At 50.6% G+C, this 16,404-nt stretch overlaps 6 protein-coding genes across 6 annotated transcripts; 2 read left to right on the top strand and 4 right to left on the bottom strand.

Annotated features, from left to right (window-relative positions):
* Nucleotides 1-369: 369 nt before the first annotated feature.
* Nucleotides 370-3,246, top strand: GEF1 (chloride channel protein; the record flags this gene model as incomplete). Its single annotated transcript, XM_033567740.1, has 6 exons — nt 370-663; nt 1,030-1,389; nt 1,443-1,520; nt 1,583-1,908; nt 1,959-2,313; nt 2,371-3,246. 6 exons carry the CDS (start codon nt 370-372, stop codon nt 3,244-3,246), a joined length of 2,289 nt encoding a protein of 762 aa, XP_033429735.1.
* Nucleotides 3,247-3,577: 331 nt separating this feature from the next.
* ATNIH1004_003057 (uncharacterized protein) lies at nt 3,578-4,243 on the bottom strand (the record flags this gene model as incomplete). The annotated part of the gene is made up of 3 exons (XM_033567739.1): nt 3,578-3,811; nt 3,983-4,079; nt 4,143-4,243. The coding sequence occupies 3 exons, from the start codon at nt 4,241-4,243 to the stop codon at nt 3,578-3,580; spliced, it is 432 nt and encodes a 143-aa protein (XP_033429734.1).
* Nucleotides 4,244-4,434: 191 nt separating this feature from the next.
* Nucleotides 4,435-5,610, bottom strand: ATNIH1004_003056 (pyridoxamine-phosphate oxidase PDX3; the record flags this gene model as incomplete). Its single annotated transcript, XM_033567738.1, has 2 exons — nt 4,435-5,486; nt 5,544-5,610. The coding sequence occupies 2 exons, from the start codon at nt 5,608-5,610 to the stop codon at nt 4,435-4,437; spliced, it is 1,119 nt and encodes a 372-aa protein (XP_033429733.1).
* Nucleotides 5,611-6,365: 755 nt separating this feature from the next.
* Nucleotides 6,366-10,193, bottom strand: ATNIH1004_003055 (pentatricopeptide repeat protein; the record flags this gene model as incomplete). Its single annotated transcript, XM_033567737.1, has 1 exon — nt 6,366-10,193. The coding sequence occupies one exon, from the start codon at nt 10,191-10,193 to the stop codon at nt 6,366-6,368; it is 3,828 nt and encodes a 1,275-aa protein (XP_033429732.1).
* Nucleotides 10,194-12,223: 2,030 nt separating this feature from the next.
* erg8 (phosphomevalonate kinase) lies at nt 12,224-13,727 on the top strand (the record flags this gene model as incomplete). The annotated part of the gene is made up of 2 exons (XM_033567736.1): nt 12,224-12,567; nt 12,623-13,727. The coding sequence occupies 2 exons, from the start codon at nt 12,224-12,226 to the stop codon at nt 13,725-13,727; spliced, it is 1,449 nt and encodes a 482-aa protein (XP_033429731.1).
* A 710-nt stretch (nt 13,728-14,437) lies between these two features.
* ATNIH1004_003053 (uncharacterized protein) lies at nt 14,438-14,944 on the bottom strand (the record flags this gene model as incomplete). The annotated part of the gene is made up of 2 exons (XM_033567735.1): nt 14,438-14,710; nt 14,780-14,944. 2 exons carry the CDS (start codon nt 14,942-14,944, stop codon nt 14,438-14,440), a joined length of 438 nt encoding a protein of 145 aa, XP_033429730.1.
* Between the last annotated feature and the right edge of the window lie 1,460 nt (nt 14,945-16,404).

The following is a 16,404-nucleotide window of genomic DNA, read 5'->3' as shown; positions in this document are numbered from 1 at the left end:
ACGAAAGGGCGGCGCGTGTGGTGTCAGAAACCCACGCGCGTCGGAAGATGGGAGTGGACTGGTGATTCGACAACTATCGCCTGGTACAAAGGGATTACCACCAATGTGGCTCGTTCCTAGAGTCTCAAGAATATCTGCATCAGGTTTTTGACCAAGAGCACTAGACCATTCACTGCATTTTCTTTGGTACTTATAGAAATTCTTCGTCTTTCCCTCTCGAACACGGTCGGTCCGCCCTCTCACGTGGGCGGAGAGGCGCAATCAGCAATCAATTCCGCCAAACAAGGCAATATTGCCCAGCGATATTATGATTACAATTTCAACTACTAGAGATGACCCCTCTATCACGGTGGCCGAGAATGATATGATATGAATTCGATGCCAGCCCGTTCACCCTCCCCGCGCTCGCCCTCCGTCCTGTCTGAGCGTCGGACTCTGAGGAGGCTGTCAGGCTTATCATCCCCTATCGACCAGCAAGCATCCCCCGACAGTGTCCATCCGGCCGCGATCACTGAGGAGATTAACGAGATCAAGCGTTACGAAGATTTCACGACCATTGACTGGATACAAGATTCGGTTCAGGAGCAAGCGCGGCGCAGGGCGAAACGACGCGATGGGACTGGATTCTGGGATCACGAAGGCACCTTTGGGTGGAGACGTAAGGTCCGTGAATCCTACGATGCTGGACAAGCCTGGCTGGTTATCACAATTGTGGGCGCCGTGATAGGCTTGATTTCTGCCTTTTTAAACATCATTACCGAGTGGCTGTCCGATATCAAGCTGGGCCACTGTTCGACTGCATTCTATCTCAATGAGAATTTTTGTTGCTGGGGCGCTGAGGGAGGTAGGTTTGGTTATCCTTGCTCTAGGACAGAAGATAGCATGGCTCATTCGATTCTCTGTTTCTCAGGCTGCTCCGAGTGGAAAAATTGGACCTCTTTTTGGCTTATAAATTATTTTCTCTACACTTTCTTCGCGGTATTTCAATCCATCGTGTCTAGCCTTGACCCTTATAATTGACTCGCATAGGTCCTGTTTGCCTTCATCGCCGCAAGTTTAGTCAAGTCGTTCGCCCCGTATGCTGCAGGCTCCGGCATCTCCGAAATAAAGTGTATTATTGCTGGCTTCGTGATGAAAGGCTTCCTGGGCGCGTGGACGTTAGTGATCAAGTCTATCGCGCTCCCACTGGCTATTGCATCCGGCCTTTCCGTGGGTAAAGAGGGGCCAAGTGTCCACTTCGCGGTCTGTGCAGGAAATGTGATTTCGCGTTTCTTTGGCAAATATAGGCGGAATGCTGCTAAGACCCGGGAGGTTTTGACGGCAACGGCCGCGGCGGGCGTAGCCGTTGCATTTGGCAGCCCAATTGGAGGCGTGCTGTTCTCCCTAGAGGTATTCACCTGTCTGTTCGAATATCTGATTTTTGAACTCTAATTTTTCTGCAGGAAATGGCGTCCTATTTCCCTCTCAAAACTCTTTGGCGAAGCTATTTTTGCGCATTGGTTGCGACAGGTGTACTGGCGGTATGCAACATAACCTGACATAGTCGTTTCATTAGTGGGGATAGCATAGTAACAACCTCTAGGCAATGAATCCTTTTCGGACCGGACAGTTGGTCATGTTCCAAGTGCAGTACGATCGCACGTGGCATTTCTTCGAATTGATATTCTTTGCCTTCATCGGCATTTTTGGGGGCCTGTATGGAGCGCTTGTCATCAAGTGGAACCTCCGTGTACAGGCATTTCGGAAGAAGTATCTGTCCCAGCATGCAGTTATGGAATCAGTCGTCCTGGCTTGCATTACGGCGGTTCTGTGTTTTCCGAACATGTTTTTGAAGATCAACATGACGGAGATGATGGAGATTCTCTTCCGCGAGTGCGAAGGGGGCCACGATTACAATGGCCTCTGCGAGTGAGTGCTGTGTGTCAATACCGAGGAGCTTCGCTAATGAAGAATAACAGACCTGATCGTCGCTGGTATATTGTTGGATCGCTGGCTGTGGCCACGTTCCTCCGAATATTTCTTGTTATTATTTCTTACGGATGCAAAGTGCCCGCCGGCATCTTCGTGCCATCAATGGCCATTGGAGCCTCGTTCGGTCGCCTCGTTGGGATTATGGTGCAAGCGCTGCATGAGTCCTTTCCGGACTCTGCGTTCTTTGCCTCGTGTGACCCTGATGTACCGTGTATCACACCAGGCACGTACGCATTTTTAGGCGCTGGTGCGGCACTCAGTGGTATTATGCATTTGACTATTTCCGTAACGGTCATTATGTTTGAATTGACCGGAGCTCTCACGTACATTCTTCCCACTATGGTCAGTCTTCACGTGTGTGCCCTACCAGTATCTTTTATGCTTATGCCGTGCTTCTAGATCGTGGTCGGTATCACCAAATTTGTCAGTGACCGTTTCGGCAACGGAGGAATCGCAGATCGGATGATCTGGTTCAATGGATTCCCCTTCCTTGACAACAAAGAAGACCATATCTTCAACGTCTCCGTATCCCACGCTATGACCAGCGACCCACTCTCCCTCCCAGCATCGGACTTTCCCGTGCGCGAAGCAGAACATCTTCTCAACGACAACAAATTCCAAGGCTTCCCCATAGTTGAAGACCGCTCGAAAAAGATCCTAGTCGGATATATTGGCCGAACCGAACTCCGGTATGCTATTGACCGCGCGCGAGCAGAAGGCATGGTGTCCCCCAATGCACGGTGTTTGTTCACCAAAGAAGCCGCCGAGAACTCCATCGCGCTCCGCGCATCCTCCTCAAGACACAATCTTGTCCCCGATACATTCGATGCGATTCACCAAAGCTCAGGAACCAGGTTTGTGGATTTCAGCCGGTATGTCGACCACACGCCATTGACCGTGCATCCGCGTCTTCCGCTGGAAACCGTCATGGAGATCTTCAAGAAGATGGGCCCTCGTATTATCCTCGTCGAGCATCGTGGCCGTCTGACGGGGTTGGTAACCGTCAAAGACTGTCTGAAGTACCAATTCAAGGTGGAGGCCGAGGAACAGGCTCTCGCGGCGACGAATAATCCGCCGGTATTTCGTCTCGGAGAACACTTGCATGGCCATGGCGACACTCTCGAAGAGCGAGTGTGGCATTTCATGCAATCATTGGGCTCCAAACTACCCATTTGGAAACGACATGACCGGCCCAGGGATTATGGGCACCGCAGCGGACATGATAGAACGGAGGAGGATGACGATGGCTTTGTTGAGTTGGAAGAGAGGCAGTGATCTCTCATTTTTCTTTCTTTTTTCTTTTACCTTTAACGCCCCGACCATTATATACATTATATAGACTTTTCTTGGATCAGGTATCCAGGAATAAACATAGAGTGCAATCGTTGCAGACCACCTTGACAGATAGATGAACTACACTATGTAACTATAATTGTAACATAGATGGAAGTCTTTTATTCTGCTGCTTGTGTATTTTCTAACTATTCTTCTATGTTCAGTATACTATCCTACTCATCTCTTACCAAGTATATAAACAAACTACTATATAATTCCAAAACCACCTCAACCCAAACATAACAAATAAGCAACAAATAGACGATAAAGATCAATTATCCCTCATTCCTACCAGAATACACCCACCACCCATCATCCCCGCTCCTAACCACCACAGACCACCCACCTTCTCACGAAACACAACCATTCCCAGCACAGCTGTGACCAAGAAGTTTGCCGCCGTGTTGGTAATCGATACTTTAACCGTCGATGGGGACGCTGTCAGCGCGCGCGTGAACAATGCCCACATGATGATGTTGCAGAGTACATTGAGTCCGAGACAGACCTATACCTCCCCACCCGTATTGGATTTGATTCGGACCGGTTAGTAAGGAAATTATAGAGAAATGAGAATGAGAATTTTGTTGCGAGTGATATACCGAAAATTCTGGAGCATCATCGGTGTAGAATATGTTGTGGAATGAATAAATTAAGAAAGGGAGGGCGATGGACTCACGACTCTCACGGATAATTCTAGTATAGGGTGGTTGTGAGTGGCGTTGAAGAATTGGAGGAGGGATTTCGTAAAGGCGGAGGTGTGTTCATCTGTTGTTCTGGAGACTTCAGGTTAGTATTAAGTATGCATTGGTTGGTTATGGGTTGGGGGAGAAGGGTACAGCTTTGCGAAGAGGCCGTTGAGAGCAGCGAATGCGCCGCTCGTGACGGCGAGGAAGACCCAGCGAGATTGTGCGGATTGCGGTGGTTGTTGTAGGGCCATTATTGTCTCATGACAAGAAAATATGTCTATATATGATGTGCATGTAAAGATTGCCTTGTGGATTACAATGAAAAGGGAGTAATGAGGTCGGTGTCGATCAGCCAAGGTCGTTGGACATTCTTGGCATTCTATCATATTCACCCATACTAATGATGATGCTCTACGGCCTCTATTATGTTCCTATTATAACACTACGGTGACAGTCGCTGGATCCGCCATTGATACGACTCATTTCCAGACGTATGCACCCTCACGTATCGGAATCGATCGTGCAGGCGGCTGCGCCGTCCCTGCCAGAATTCTACTGACTCCGGCACCAATCGCACTCCCCCCCAGAATGGAGGCAGAGGGATTTGCTCTGCATTGGCAAATCGCGCCTCCATCTCTTTTACGCGTTGCTCTAGTAGCGCTCTCCCATCATCTATGTCCGTCTCGTCCACATCGTGGGGAATCGAGGGGTAAACACCCGATACCTCGTCTTGAGCTAGGCTCTTCCGGCGGAGATCGTTTAAGGAGTCTGGCTCCATTGACCACAGCACTTTACTCTGCCAGCTAGCCCAAGCGCCAATCTGACTGCCCCGCTCACGAGTCTGCCAGTACAACTCGCTCTCCTCGCGACTGAGAGGCTCAACAAGGCCCTCGATGCGCACCTGCCGCTCCAATTTCGACCAGCAGAATGTCAGAGCTGCCCACTTATTGCCCTGCTTCAATTCCTCCTGAAGATTGTCGTCGCCCCCCCCAGGAACGGGCATGGCACCGAGAACGCTATCCCCATCTATCTCTGCACTGCCAAATACCTGACCTCCTTTGCCCTCTCGACTACCCCAGTTGCTGTATACCACCCAACCCCGCTCGTCTAGCTCCTTTAGGTACACGATGCGTGCACTCACACGCCCCGAGGGTAAAGCTGCCGTCGCCAAGGTACACGTCTCTGGGGCCGATGATGCTGGTAACCGCGGATCACGGAACCATGAATTGAATTGATGCAAGGGATTGCTCGGATGCATTTGGGAGACGGTAAGGGGTGGGTTGATGACGAACTGATGCGCGCGAGCCGGATGTGAGACGATCTGGTTTTCCATGACCGAGTTGGGTGTAGAAGTATCGGACCGGAGTTTCTCAGCGATGAGACGAGATATGGCCGCCGTTGGAGCTGTCGCAGGCGCAGCGGAGTCGGCCGTCTGCGGGGGTGACATTCTTGAGCCGGGCGTGGAGGGTGAGGATGTTATGTCACCAGGTGCAACTGGAGTCTGTTAGTAGCTGGCTAATACCATATTTCCAGGAATCGACGAGTACGCACATATTAGCTTCTTGGGGCGTCTCGCATCGACTTCCTCAGGGTTGTTGGTGGGGTCTTTGAGATCCATGCTGTAACAGCGTCGCAAATTGCGGAGATACGGAGCAAACGGACTGTGACAGACACTTCGACGAGATAGATTGTACAGATGGAAAGGGCGCATAGACAAGAGAACAAGCCCCGAGGATAACTGACGGCCAATGGTGGTCGAAAGGAGACGACGGTGCTGACAGCCCAGGATAGAGGTGGGGCTGGTCACGACCCCTCGGGATCAATCATTCCGTCGGGCTACGACTTGGTCTAGTCCAACATTCAACACTTAACACTAAAGTCTACTCTGTACGGGTACGTCGGATTTCTCTTGATCATACTTTGATTGTTCTTTTCCAGGCCCGCTGTGGACAGTAACACAGGGGCGTGGAATTGGTGGCTGTCTAGGTAGAACAGCACCCAAAATGAGTTGAGAGTGGTCTAGAATCAACAAGAACCTATAAACATGGAATATGTATAGTGAAAAAGAAAAGAAATAAAACTCCCAAATCCCATGGTATACATCATCTGGAACCCCCGTTTTTTTGACATGAACGCCGACAATCGCTGAATGCATACAAATAGATCCAAAGAAAAAAAAAAAGAAAAACCAACGGGGGAATCAAGTTGCCTCCCAAAAGGCCTATATCAAGACCACTGGGCTGGAAACAGCCGACAGACAGGGACCCAGCCCTGAGGGAGAGATTAAAAATGAACTATTCTTTTGTTCCAGTCAAATAAGGATCGAGAATGGAAGGCAACGTCGCCCAGATGACGAATGAAATGTATCTCTCCTTAGGGGGGGGGGACAGCCGGTCCTCCACCAACAAGATCGGCAATCTTGCTGGCCACAGCACAAGGGTATCCACGGGATAGCATCTCCTGAACTGTGTGGGAGGCTCCGTCCCGATCGTCGGCAAGCAAGAACGCACGGGTCATTGCCTCGTACGTGCTGGGTTCCCGTCTTTCAACACCAATGCTGTCGTAGATAGCCTTGGCTTTGGCCACATTGCTCTCAGAAGCCCATCCGTGGATGAGTGTGTTGGCAATGTAGGCGGTCATCTCCACACCGCGCCGCTTCATATCGTGCACAATCTCTTCTGTTAGTGCAACCTGCTGGTTGGCAACCATGGCTTCAAGGAGGGCCTGGTACAGACAAGGCTGCAAACGCACTTTCCGCTCTGACACGACGGAGCGGAAAATATCCTGGGCCGCCTCCATATCATGCATCACACACCCCTTAGCGTGGATGAGCGACGCGTAGTGAACAGCTTCCGGTTGCTGCCCGTTAGCCTTCATGCTTTCAAGCACTTTATCGGCGGAGTCCATGTCCACCGGCTCCAGAGAGGCATAGGCATCAACAAGCAGTTTGTATGTGTGCGTTGTGGGTTGGATATTCCGGGTCAGCATACGTTCGTAGTACGCTAGAACCTTGCTCCGGTCGCGCTTGGTGTTGAGGAAGTACTGAATCATCGAATTATAAGGAGCCGGGCGGGGCTTGTAGTTGGGCATCGACTCCATCTCTTCGAACATTTCTTCGGCGAAGCGCTCATCGCTGACACGGCACAGGGCATTGACGATCGTTCCATAGGTGACGCTCGTGGGTCGAACTCCGTTGGCACGCATTTCGGCAAAGTACAGGAGGCAGTCGTCTATACGACGGGCCTTACCGAGCTTGCCAATGAGGGCATTGTAAAGGAACGAGGAAGGTTCCACGCCTTCAGCCACCGCACGATGGAAAACCTTCAAGGCTTCGGTTGCTTCGTCAAATGTCTTGGTGGACTCCTTGAGCGTCGTGATGTACAAACCGAAGGTGTTCGCCGATGGAGCTGAGCCGAGCTCAAGAAGCTCAGTGTGATACTTGGTGGCAAGGCTGCGGTCCCCCAGGGTTAAACAAGAGGCGACCATAGCATCCAGAATTGACACCCAGCCATACTTTACAGCGTGGTACTGGGGAAGAAGAGGTACATCGCGTCGTGCCATGCTAAGAACCTCATGGACCAGATCAACGCGGTTGATCTTGGCGGCGGCAGTGATCAGTTTGGCGTAGGTAATGTAGCGAGGGTGACGGCCAGCACGACGCATGTTTCGCAGCCGATTCAAAGACTCGTTCAGGTGCGACTCTGGTCGACCACGGGTGTTCTCTAATTCCTCAGCAATTATTGCCGACCCTCGGAAGTCGGTGGCATAGGCGTACGGGTCGAACGAATCTTCGTTGGGCGTGGGGCTTAGGGTCGACATTTCCGAGGCGGGAGAATGACGATCGGTCAAGAAGGAAGAAGGGCTGGATGTCAAACCAAGATGGTCATGCCATCTTCTGACCATGTCAGGCCGGCTGTTGAATAGCTTACCAACGGCTTGGTCAACCACACGGGTGGTGAAGGGATCCATTTGGAGCCCGGTTGCCAAAGCAATGTCAAGCATGTGAGCGAAGCGGATGGGGTGGGCAACATCAAAAGCGGTCGCATTGCCATTGACCAGCATTCCAGCTTGGACCTGAAGCGCCAGCATCAGGTCACGGGCATTGAGCTGGGAAATACCAATAGGACCAAAGCTGGAGACAACATGCTCAGCAACTGGGAAGACAAGACCCCCATTCTCCGTCATCGACCAAAGGAGAGTCATAGCAGCTTGAGGGGAGAGGACAACTGCAGTTTGGCTAAGGACACGACCGATAAGGTGAATGCTCTCGTTGATCTGTTCACGGATAGGATTGAGTAGAAGATTATTATCGGTGAAGGCATTGCGAACTCGGGTAAACATATTGCGGGCTTCAAGGAGACCTTCCTCGATCTGACCACTCTTCAGTAGGGCGACTGAGTACATGGCAGTCGGCTGGACCATGTCCGAAGTAGCCTGACCCGTGGTACTCAACATGCGCCACAGGGATCGGGCGGCAGAGACATCGCCCTGTCGAACATGTAGCGCCAGCATGGACACAGCGGGGCCTTGTCGAATGTCCGTTTCAGTGGGGAGACAGTCAAACGCCTCGGAAGCGGCCTTGAGGTTACCGGCATCCGCCGCAGCGATGCAGATCTGGGCCATGGCATGATCCAGCGCACTATCGTGCAAGCGGGTCTTGGCATGGTCTAAGGCGCTATCATGCTCACCAGATTTGAGAGAGTGGCGCACTAGTGCGTCCTGCACAATCACCATCTCAATTGCATCCTGCCGAGTTTCACGGTTTTCAGTAACCTCGTCAAACGAGGAACGAATCCGCTCCAGAAACCGCAAAGCTTCTTGCTCCTTGCCACAAGAGAGATACGCTTTGACCAATGCAGCATAGACTTGACCATCCAACCGCTGGACAATGCTAAACGTACCGTTATCGTCGGATACTGCAAGGGCCTTGTATTCGTTGTAGCACTCTACAGCGCTCCTCAGGTCTCCGGTCGAAGCAAAAGCGTCGATCATCGCCGGGAAAATGGAGGCATGCGGAGTCACTTCGTGGGACTCCATGTGAGCATAGACGCGAACCATGTTTTCAACCCGGCCTTCTACAGCGCATGCAATGATCAAATAGCGGTAGGTATCCAGTGAGAAGACCAGATCAGTGTGTCGTGTAGTAGCTGTATCGAAGAGTTTCAGTGCGATATCGAGGGAGTGATCTTCATCAAGGATAGCGCGCTCCAGTTCACTTGAGTGCAGCATGAACTTCCCGGCCTCTTCCATGCCACCATATCGCAGTCGATCTTGCTCCAGAAGCTTCCTGGATTTGATGGCTTCCTGCGCACGGACAACGAAAAGCTCGACCAAAGTCCGGTACGTCTCCTGGTTAGGGATTACCTTCCGACGCAGCATATCCGAGTAGACATCGAGGGCTTTTTGGATTGCCTGGGAGGTCTCCCCGTGGAGTTGGATAGCCGACTCAAGCAAGGCATTGTAGGCCTCAACAGTGGGGGTGAGGCCATCTCGAAGCAAGGCAGCGAAGGCACCCGGGATCTCGGCGTATTTTTTCGTTGAAGCCAGCTGAACAACCTGGTCTGAAGCAACCTGGGATTGTTCTGCGGTAGCATCCGAGAGAGCGGCAACATCTGGAGGCAGTTCGGGGAAAGCCTCGGTTGCCGTGTTCTCTGCCTCGGACGCCTCCTCTGCCTGCGCCTGTTCTTCTTGGATTTGGATCTCTCGGGCTACAGCCTCCTCCACCTGCGCACTGACGTCGGCATTGGCCGTAGCTTTGGTGATACGGGGCGACTGAGGAAGATCGGAGCGGGAACTCTGGGAACCCGGGTCGCTGTACTCCTTGGATTTGGCATTTTCTTCGGCAGATGTTGGCTTCCAACCAATACGTCTCTTCAGCTGCATCTGCTTCCAATCACTGTCATCACCCGTCTGCTGAGCGTGCTGCCACGCCGCATAATACGCCGCTAACCCGAAGTCCCCCGAGCCCGAGCCTCCTTGACTGGCCTTGGCGCCAGCCCCGGACGAACTCGACGGTTGAAATACATGTTGTAATTGGGTGGTGCGGGAGAATTTGGCAGCCGGCTGAGTCGCAAACTGATTTAATGTGGCGGATGGTGTGTATGAAGACTGCGAGGCCGCGACTACCGACTGAGCGTAGCCATGGGTGAAGGCTTTGGTGAAACTCTGACGCGCGAGATGGGTGAACGGTTTGAAAACCATTTATCTGGCGGGAGACCTCTTCAATGGGAAGAGGTAATACTAGACAGAACACGTTAGCCAGACGTATTTTCTTTATTTCATGGGCAACAAAACCCATGCATTTTTGGTCATCATACCTTGGAATCAAAATAACGAAATTGATGCAGGTTCATTTGACGACTTGGAATCGTCAAAGGAACGCACAGGGAGACAAAGGGAAGTGAGAAGATGAATATCGAAGGGGTTGAATGAATGGTGTAGAAAGAAAGAATCAAACAAAAAAAAAAAAAAAAAAAAAAAAACCTCTAGTGGCCACAAAAAAAAAAAAAACTTTCCCTGGCAGGGACCCAACCAAAGACGAAAACTTGTCCATTACGAGATACGGTCGTTGCCTAAGGCCCGAGATGGATCATGTGGTCACACTTCATCAGGGGTTGTAGTCCAATGGCGGCACGACGGGCTCTGGGGCCGTAGGGAAGAACAGGACCAGGCAATTCTGGATGTTCCTGGCCTGGGGTTGATTCCGACCGTGACTCACTCCCCGTCCCGGCTCATTTTCTTCAACACTGCCTCCACCGGAGTTTGGCTTCCTTGCCCCCGAGGCCTGTCGGATGTCCGATCCCCGAGACCCGACGACAAGTAGTAACTATTATGCTCTTTAATGGTGGTGAATCCGCCATGAAACAACTCAGAATATTCTAATGTCATGCCTAATCTCCGAACGATTCACTGATACCGGATCCAGAACAATGGACCTTACAGATCCATCCGGTCAAATAGAGTGATTTCCTCATAGAGCGTGGTTGCGAGTTCTCTGTATAGTGTAGCCACAGAGAATGACATCAACACTATGCTGATCCCTTCTTCTCGTATGAATCACACGTACCCAAACTTGAAAGTTTATCAATCAACTCCACATGTATTTACTACGATAGACTCGGCACTCCGGAGTAAGCCCCCTTATCAGATCCATCGCCGGCGTGGCATGGAATGAACTTACGAATCCAATGCTTCAAATCCCTGGATTCCAAACTTAATGAAACAGGAGGTCATTGATGTCGGATCAACCGGAGAAATGAGAAGTTCGAGTTGCACTTAGTATCAGTGTACTCTAATAGAAAGCTTGTGTGCAGCAAAATGGCGTTAAAACCCTAAAAATGAGACTTACAATGCTGTCTGTAATTGGATTAAGTTGCTTATGGTATCGGGGAGATGTCATCACAGTTGCTGAGACGTGTACTCTGTAGTCTGCATAACTAAGTAGTTCTCGGTATGGATGTTCGATGTTCCGGTTAGGGGTAAAGACGGCCAAGTCATCAAACTGGTATCTTTTCTGCCTACATGCTCATATTTGGATTGAGGAGCTGATGTGAGCCGGAGTGAGAATCAAACATGATAGTTTCAACTCATTTACCACTGGACTCACGATGATCTCTTATTTGTAGTATTGAATGTCTCATTAGATTCCATTGAAAGACACCTGACCAAGTGAGCCATTCCAAATAAAGCAAAGCCCGGTGCCACATTTGCTCAGCCACACAGGCTCCAGCCACCTGATGGAATATATGAGCATACATGCAAACATGCAAACATCAATTTTGTCAAGCCTTTGGTCACGATTTCTCTGGGCATATTGTGCAAATCTTAGATGATAGCTAGATCTAGTCGGTCTTAATGCGAGTTGGACTCTCTTGACACACGTGACCCGCTGGTGAGAACACGCAGCGTGGTGATTTCTTTCGTCTATCGTTGCAATCAGCGGGGTTCCCTCTCAAAATTTCCAGACCTGAAGAGTAGGACCAATTCGTCTTTCTATATGACTGCGTGCCTTTGAGGGCTTTTTTCTAATCCTCAGACTATTCCATGGTTTGTCCTTATCCTTCCCATGCCATATTTCTTCCCCACAACACTGTTTCTGGAGCCGTCGTTGCTGACGTATTGTTTACTTCAAGTTCTCAAGCGACGACTGATTTCTCAACTACCGCCTGTGATAAGTGAAATTTCTATAAAGCAGATCCATCCTTCTGTTTATATCGGCGCCTTCAGTCTCCATGTCGGTTTCTCCTTCCCCAATCACTGCCCTCTCGGCTCCGGGCAAAGTCCTTCTCACGGGTGGCTATCTCGTTCTGGACCGTAAATACACCGGCACAGTGTTCGCACTTGACGCAAGAATCCACATTGTTGTTCAACAATTGAGAAAGGGTCATCGAAGGTTAGGAAAGTTGGGAGCTGGCACATCTACTGAAGTAGCCGATGATGGGAATACTGCGGATGATAAACATAATGAAAACACAATTGTTGTTTGCTCGCCACAGTTTATAGATGCAGTGTGGGAGTATGGCATCCAGCGTTGCAAAAATGGTGGCGGTATTAAGGTGATACAAAAGAATGCTGGGTAAGCGAATGCTCCATGCTGTCTCACGTTGAGACTAGACACTAAAAGATAATAGACCACACAATCCGTTCGTTGAGACCTCGCTCAACTACGCGCTGACTTACATCAGCTATGTCGCCGATTCCAAGGATTTTGGGTCCCTGTCAATCACCATCCTCGCAGATAACGATTACTACTCAGAGACCGCTTTCTCCAAGGCGTCAGGACTACAGTCTGCCGGAAGATTTGCGAATTTTGGTGTCCCCCTTCATGAGGCACACAAGACGGGTCTGGGATCTTCCGCAGCTTTAGTCACGTCTCTAGTATCTGCTCTGGTTATCCATCGAACAATGCAACCTGACGACCTGGGCACTGCCCGTGACAAGCTCCATAACCTGGCCCAGGCGGCCCACTGTGCGGCCCAGGGGAAGGTTGGTTCTGGATTTGATGTTGCCGCCGCTATCTATGGCTCTTGTCTTTACCGGCGATTCTCCCCCCATATCTTGGAATCCGTTGGTGAGGCGGGGAGCCCCGAGTTCGAAGAACGCCTCTTTGCGGTCGTGGAGGACGTCAACCCCCAACATCCATGGGATACGGAATGCCTCGATTTTGGTATGCAGCTGCCTCGAGGCATGCAGATGGTCCTGTGCGATGTAGATTGCGGTTCCCAGACGCCGTCTATGCTAAAGAAGGTGCTGGAATGGCGAAAACAAAATCCACAGGAGGCCGAGCTTCTTTGGAATGCTCTGCAGTCCAACAACGAGAGACTCTGTCTAGAACTCAAGCAATTGGCGCAGAATCCTAATCAAGAGAAATCCAATGACTTCAGTGACGTTCGTAATCTTATCCAGCGCTCACGCAATCACATCCGCAGCATGACTCGCAAAACCGGCGTCCCTATCGAACCCAGAGTGCAAACCGAACTGCTCGACGCAGTCTCGGACATCGACGGCGTTGTTGGTGGGGTGGTTCCCGGCGCAGGTGGCTATGACGCGATTGCGCTCCTCATCCGGGACGACATCGAGGTGGTCCGCAAGTTGAACGAACTCTTTGAAAATTGGGAGAGTAAAGTGGAGGATGATTTTGGTGGCAAAATCGGCAAAGTTCGTCTACTTGGTGTGAGGCATGGCTCTGCAGGAGTGAAGAATGAACCCGTGGAACAGTACACTGGCTGGGCATAGAATTTTATTTTACTTTTTATGGATGGAGCATGGATATCCATCCATGACTTGGCAGCCTCTGACACTCAACGACAAGGCTATCCTGACAATGCAGAGCGATTTGGACCGGACTACTGGTTTAGTTGGGTTTAACCACTGTCGCAGATCTCATTCTGCTTGATATTCTGTATGCGAGTACATAACGATAGGATGACGGTAATGAAGAGCATGTTAGAACTACTTAATTATAAATTATTTTGACTCATCCGTCTGACAGAATAAATAGTATACTAGTATATAAGCCATTAACATCAAACGTCAACCGAACAAGGAAGGTATATACATCTATTTCAACCCTCAAAGCCAGAATCCCCCATATCCAAATCCAACAAATCCGGTATCCCAAGGATCCTACCGCGCTCGCTCAGTGAACAAACACGCACTCCATGTAGGGGAGTACGAAACAGGGAACAAGGAACCAAAGACCAAAACGCTTAAGAATAAAAGACCGGAAACGACTCACCAAATCTAAATCAAAACGCAGCCAAACCCTCTCTTCCGCCACGATAAACTCAGACTCACGAATTTCATCCCTCGGGGTAGAGAAGAATGCATGATTTGCGACTCTCACAGCAGCCTGCAGCTTAGTCAACGACACTCTTAGACTCTCCCTAAAAGCCCCATAGACAGCTGGCTTGGATCTTGCCCAGGATAGCAGCGAAGACATTATATCATTTGAGACTGGGTGTTCCGAGGTCGATGATCTGGCGCAGCTGAGCGAGCATATGGTGCATTGTGCGAAGGATGGGGGAGCGGGATGAGCGGGTGAGTTCGTCCAGAGATTTATCAGGTAGTGGGAGATTATGTGGGTTGGTAGTGGTTCCTAGTAATGGTGAGATGGTAGATGAAATTCTTCGAGTTGTGTGATCAGTTCCAGACCGAGGGATGGGAAATGGACCGGGACCCATGAAGACCCATCGCCATAGCCCTTTTAGGGAGGGTTCCTGTGCATAGTCAGGACAATTAACCTAGGGAAAACTGGTTTGGCGCGCAATTAGTAGCAGACAGAACACCTGCAGGCTATCCAAGCTCAGAGCGTCATTCTCTGAGGGCCCTGTGAGCCGCCATTGGGCAACATAAATCCAAGATTGGACCAGACGGAGATCATGATCGGGGTTCGCCTTCCCTCGCTGTGGTTGGAAGACGGTACCAACGACGAAGATCAAGACCAGCTTCATGAGAAACACTATTGAGGCGTTGAGGACGGTTCCCAGAATTGGTGATACTCTTTCCAGAAGGAAGGCAAGTCCACGATTCGGTAGATTGGCTCAAAAGTGCGCATGCAGCCGTGCACCAGTTCATCACAGATAGGCTTCGCTGGGATGGTCTCATGCAGGTTCGGTATAGGGTCATTCGGCTAGGCAGCTTGTTGAGTTTTCACGGAATGCCGCACACCCCGGCAGTAGTACTAGGGCCACCAAATCGGCTTTTAGGGCTTGATATGAAGGGTCTGGCTCCTTGGGACGGAGCGCGTGTTCGATCCGAAGCTATGCGTCTATCAGCTTGAGCGCGAGAGCATGGATAAATAGCAGATCGTACCTTGTCCGCAGTGTAGCTATAATGGGCTGGCTAGTCAATTTCATCTTGCTGGACGAGATATGGAGGCGGAGGCTTTGCCCCGATTGACAGTCCGTTTGTTAATCTAGGCTTGTCTGAGGACGAGGACAGCTGCTGTTCGACGCTGTGGACACGCTGCATTAGGCCGCGTAACGACTGATCCGAGCAGGATCTGGGCCCGACGCTGCATGATTTGCCCCTCGACTAAAGAGTGTTTCCACACGCTGCAGATAACACTGGATATGACAAATCGGCGAGTCATCCTGAGACGGTGACCCTTGCCTCAGCTGACTGCAATGCGACGGCGCGAGTTCGGTGTTGTCGTGAGAGACCGGAGTTAAATTGCTCACCGCAGCAACGGGGACTGTTGGCTGGACTGATGCGATCTTTGCACGAGAAGCTGGAGATGTGGTACTCGTTTCTTGATACGAGCATCTCAGCGAGCCCCGTGCTCATGTACAAGGACCACAGAGCACAGCTCGATCACAGTGAACTTTGCGGTCTCGACATGTCTCGCAGGCCTTGGTTAGTTGGCGGCGTTTAAGTTGCTCGTGGTCGGTCATGGTTGATGAGGCCGAAGTTCTTGATGCAGCCGGGTCGGTGTCTCTTCATGTGTCCAGGGAAGGTCAAATATGAAGAGAACAAGAAACAGCTGACGGAGAATAATAATACGGAAGAGGAGAATGTAGGAATCGACAGGGAAAAGAAACCGAAACCTCCAGAAACACCGAAGACCGACCCCGAGCCGGATTTAAGGGCTCAACCTCGGTGATACCAGAGGAGGATAAATATCACGACGATTACAGGAGAATGGATTGGCTACCACCTCATCATTCACTAATCATTGAAGATGCGTTCTCCTTCATCTCTCGGTTTCTCTTACTATGGGCGTATCCATCCAAGGCGCCCCGGTTTAGGGGCCAGAGGATTTGTCAAGGTCGCTTTAGTGAGCACCTGTGTCTACTTCGTAACCAAAGAGCTCCTTCAGTAGGTTGAGTCACTGATGCTGATCATATTTGATAACGGTGGAGAGAGATTGGGTAGCTAATGTGATACGGTAGTAATCGTCGCCAACTTCCTT

This window comes from Aspergillus tanneri (assembly GCF_003426965.1).
Source record: "Aspergillus tanneri strain NIH1004 chromosome Unknown AapTan_1_pilon_pilon_pilon, whole genome shotgun sequence".
Lineage (NCBI taxonomy): Eukaryota > Fungi > Ascomycota > Eurotiomycetes > Eurotiales > Aspergillaceae > Aspergillus > Aspergillus tanneri.
The sequence above is the reverse complement of the archived record's forward strand: the minus strand, read 5'-3'. Positions and strand labels throughout refer to the sequence as shown.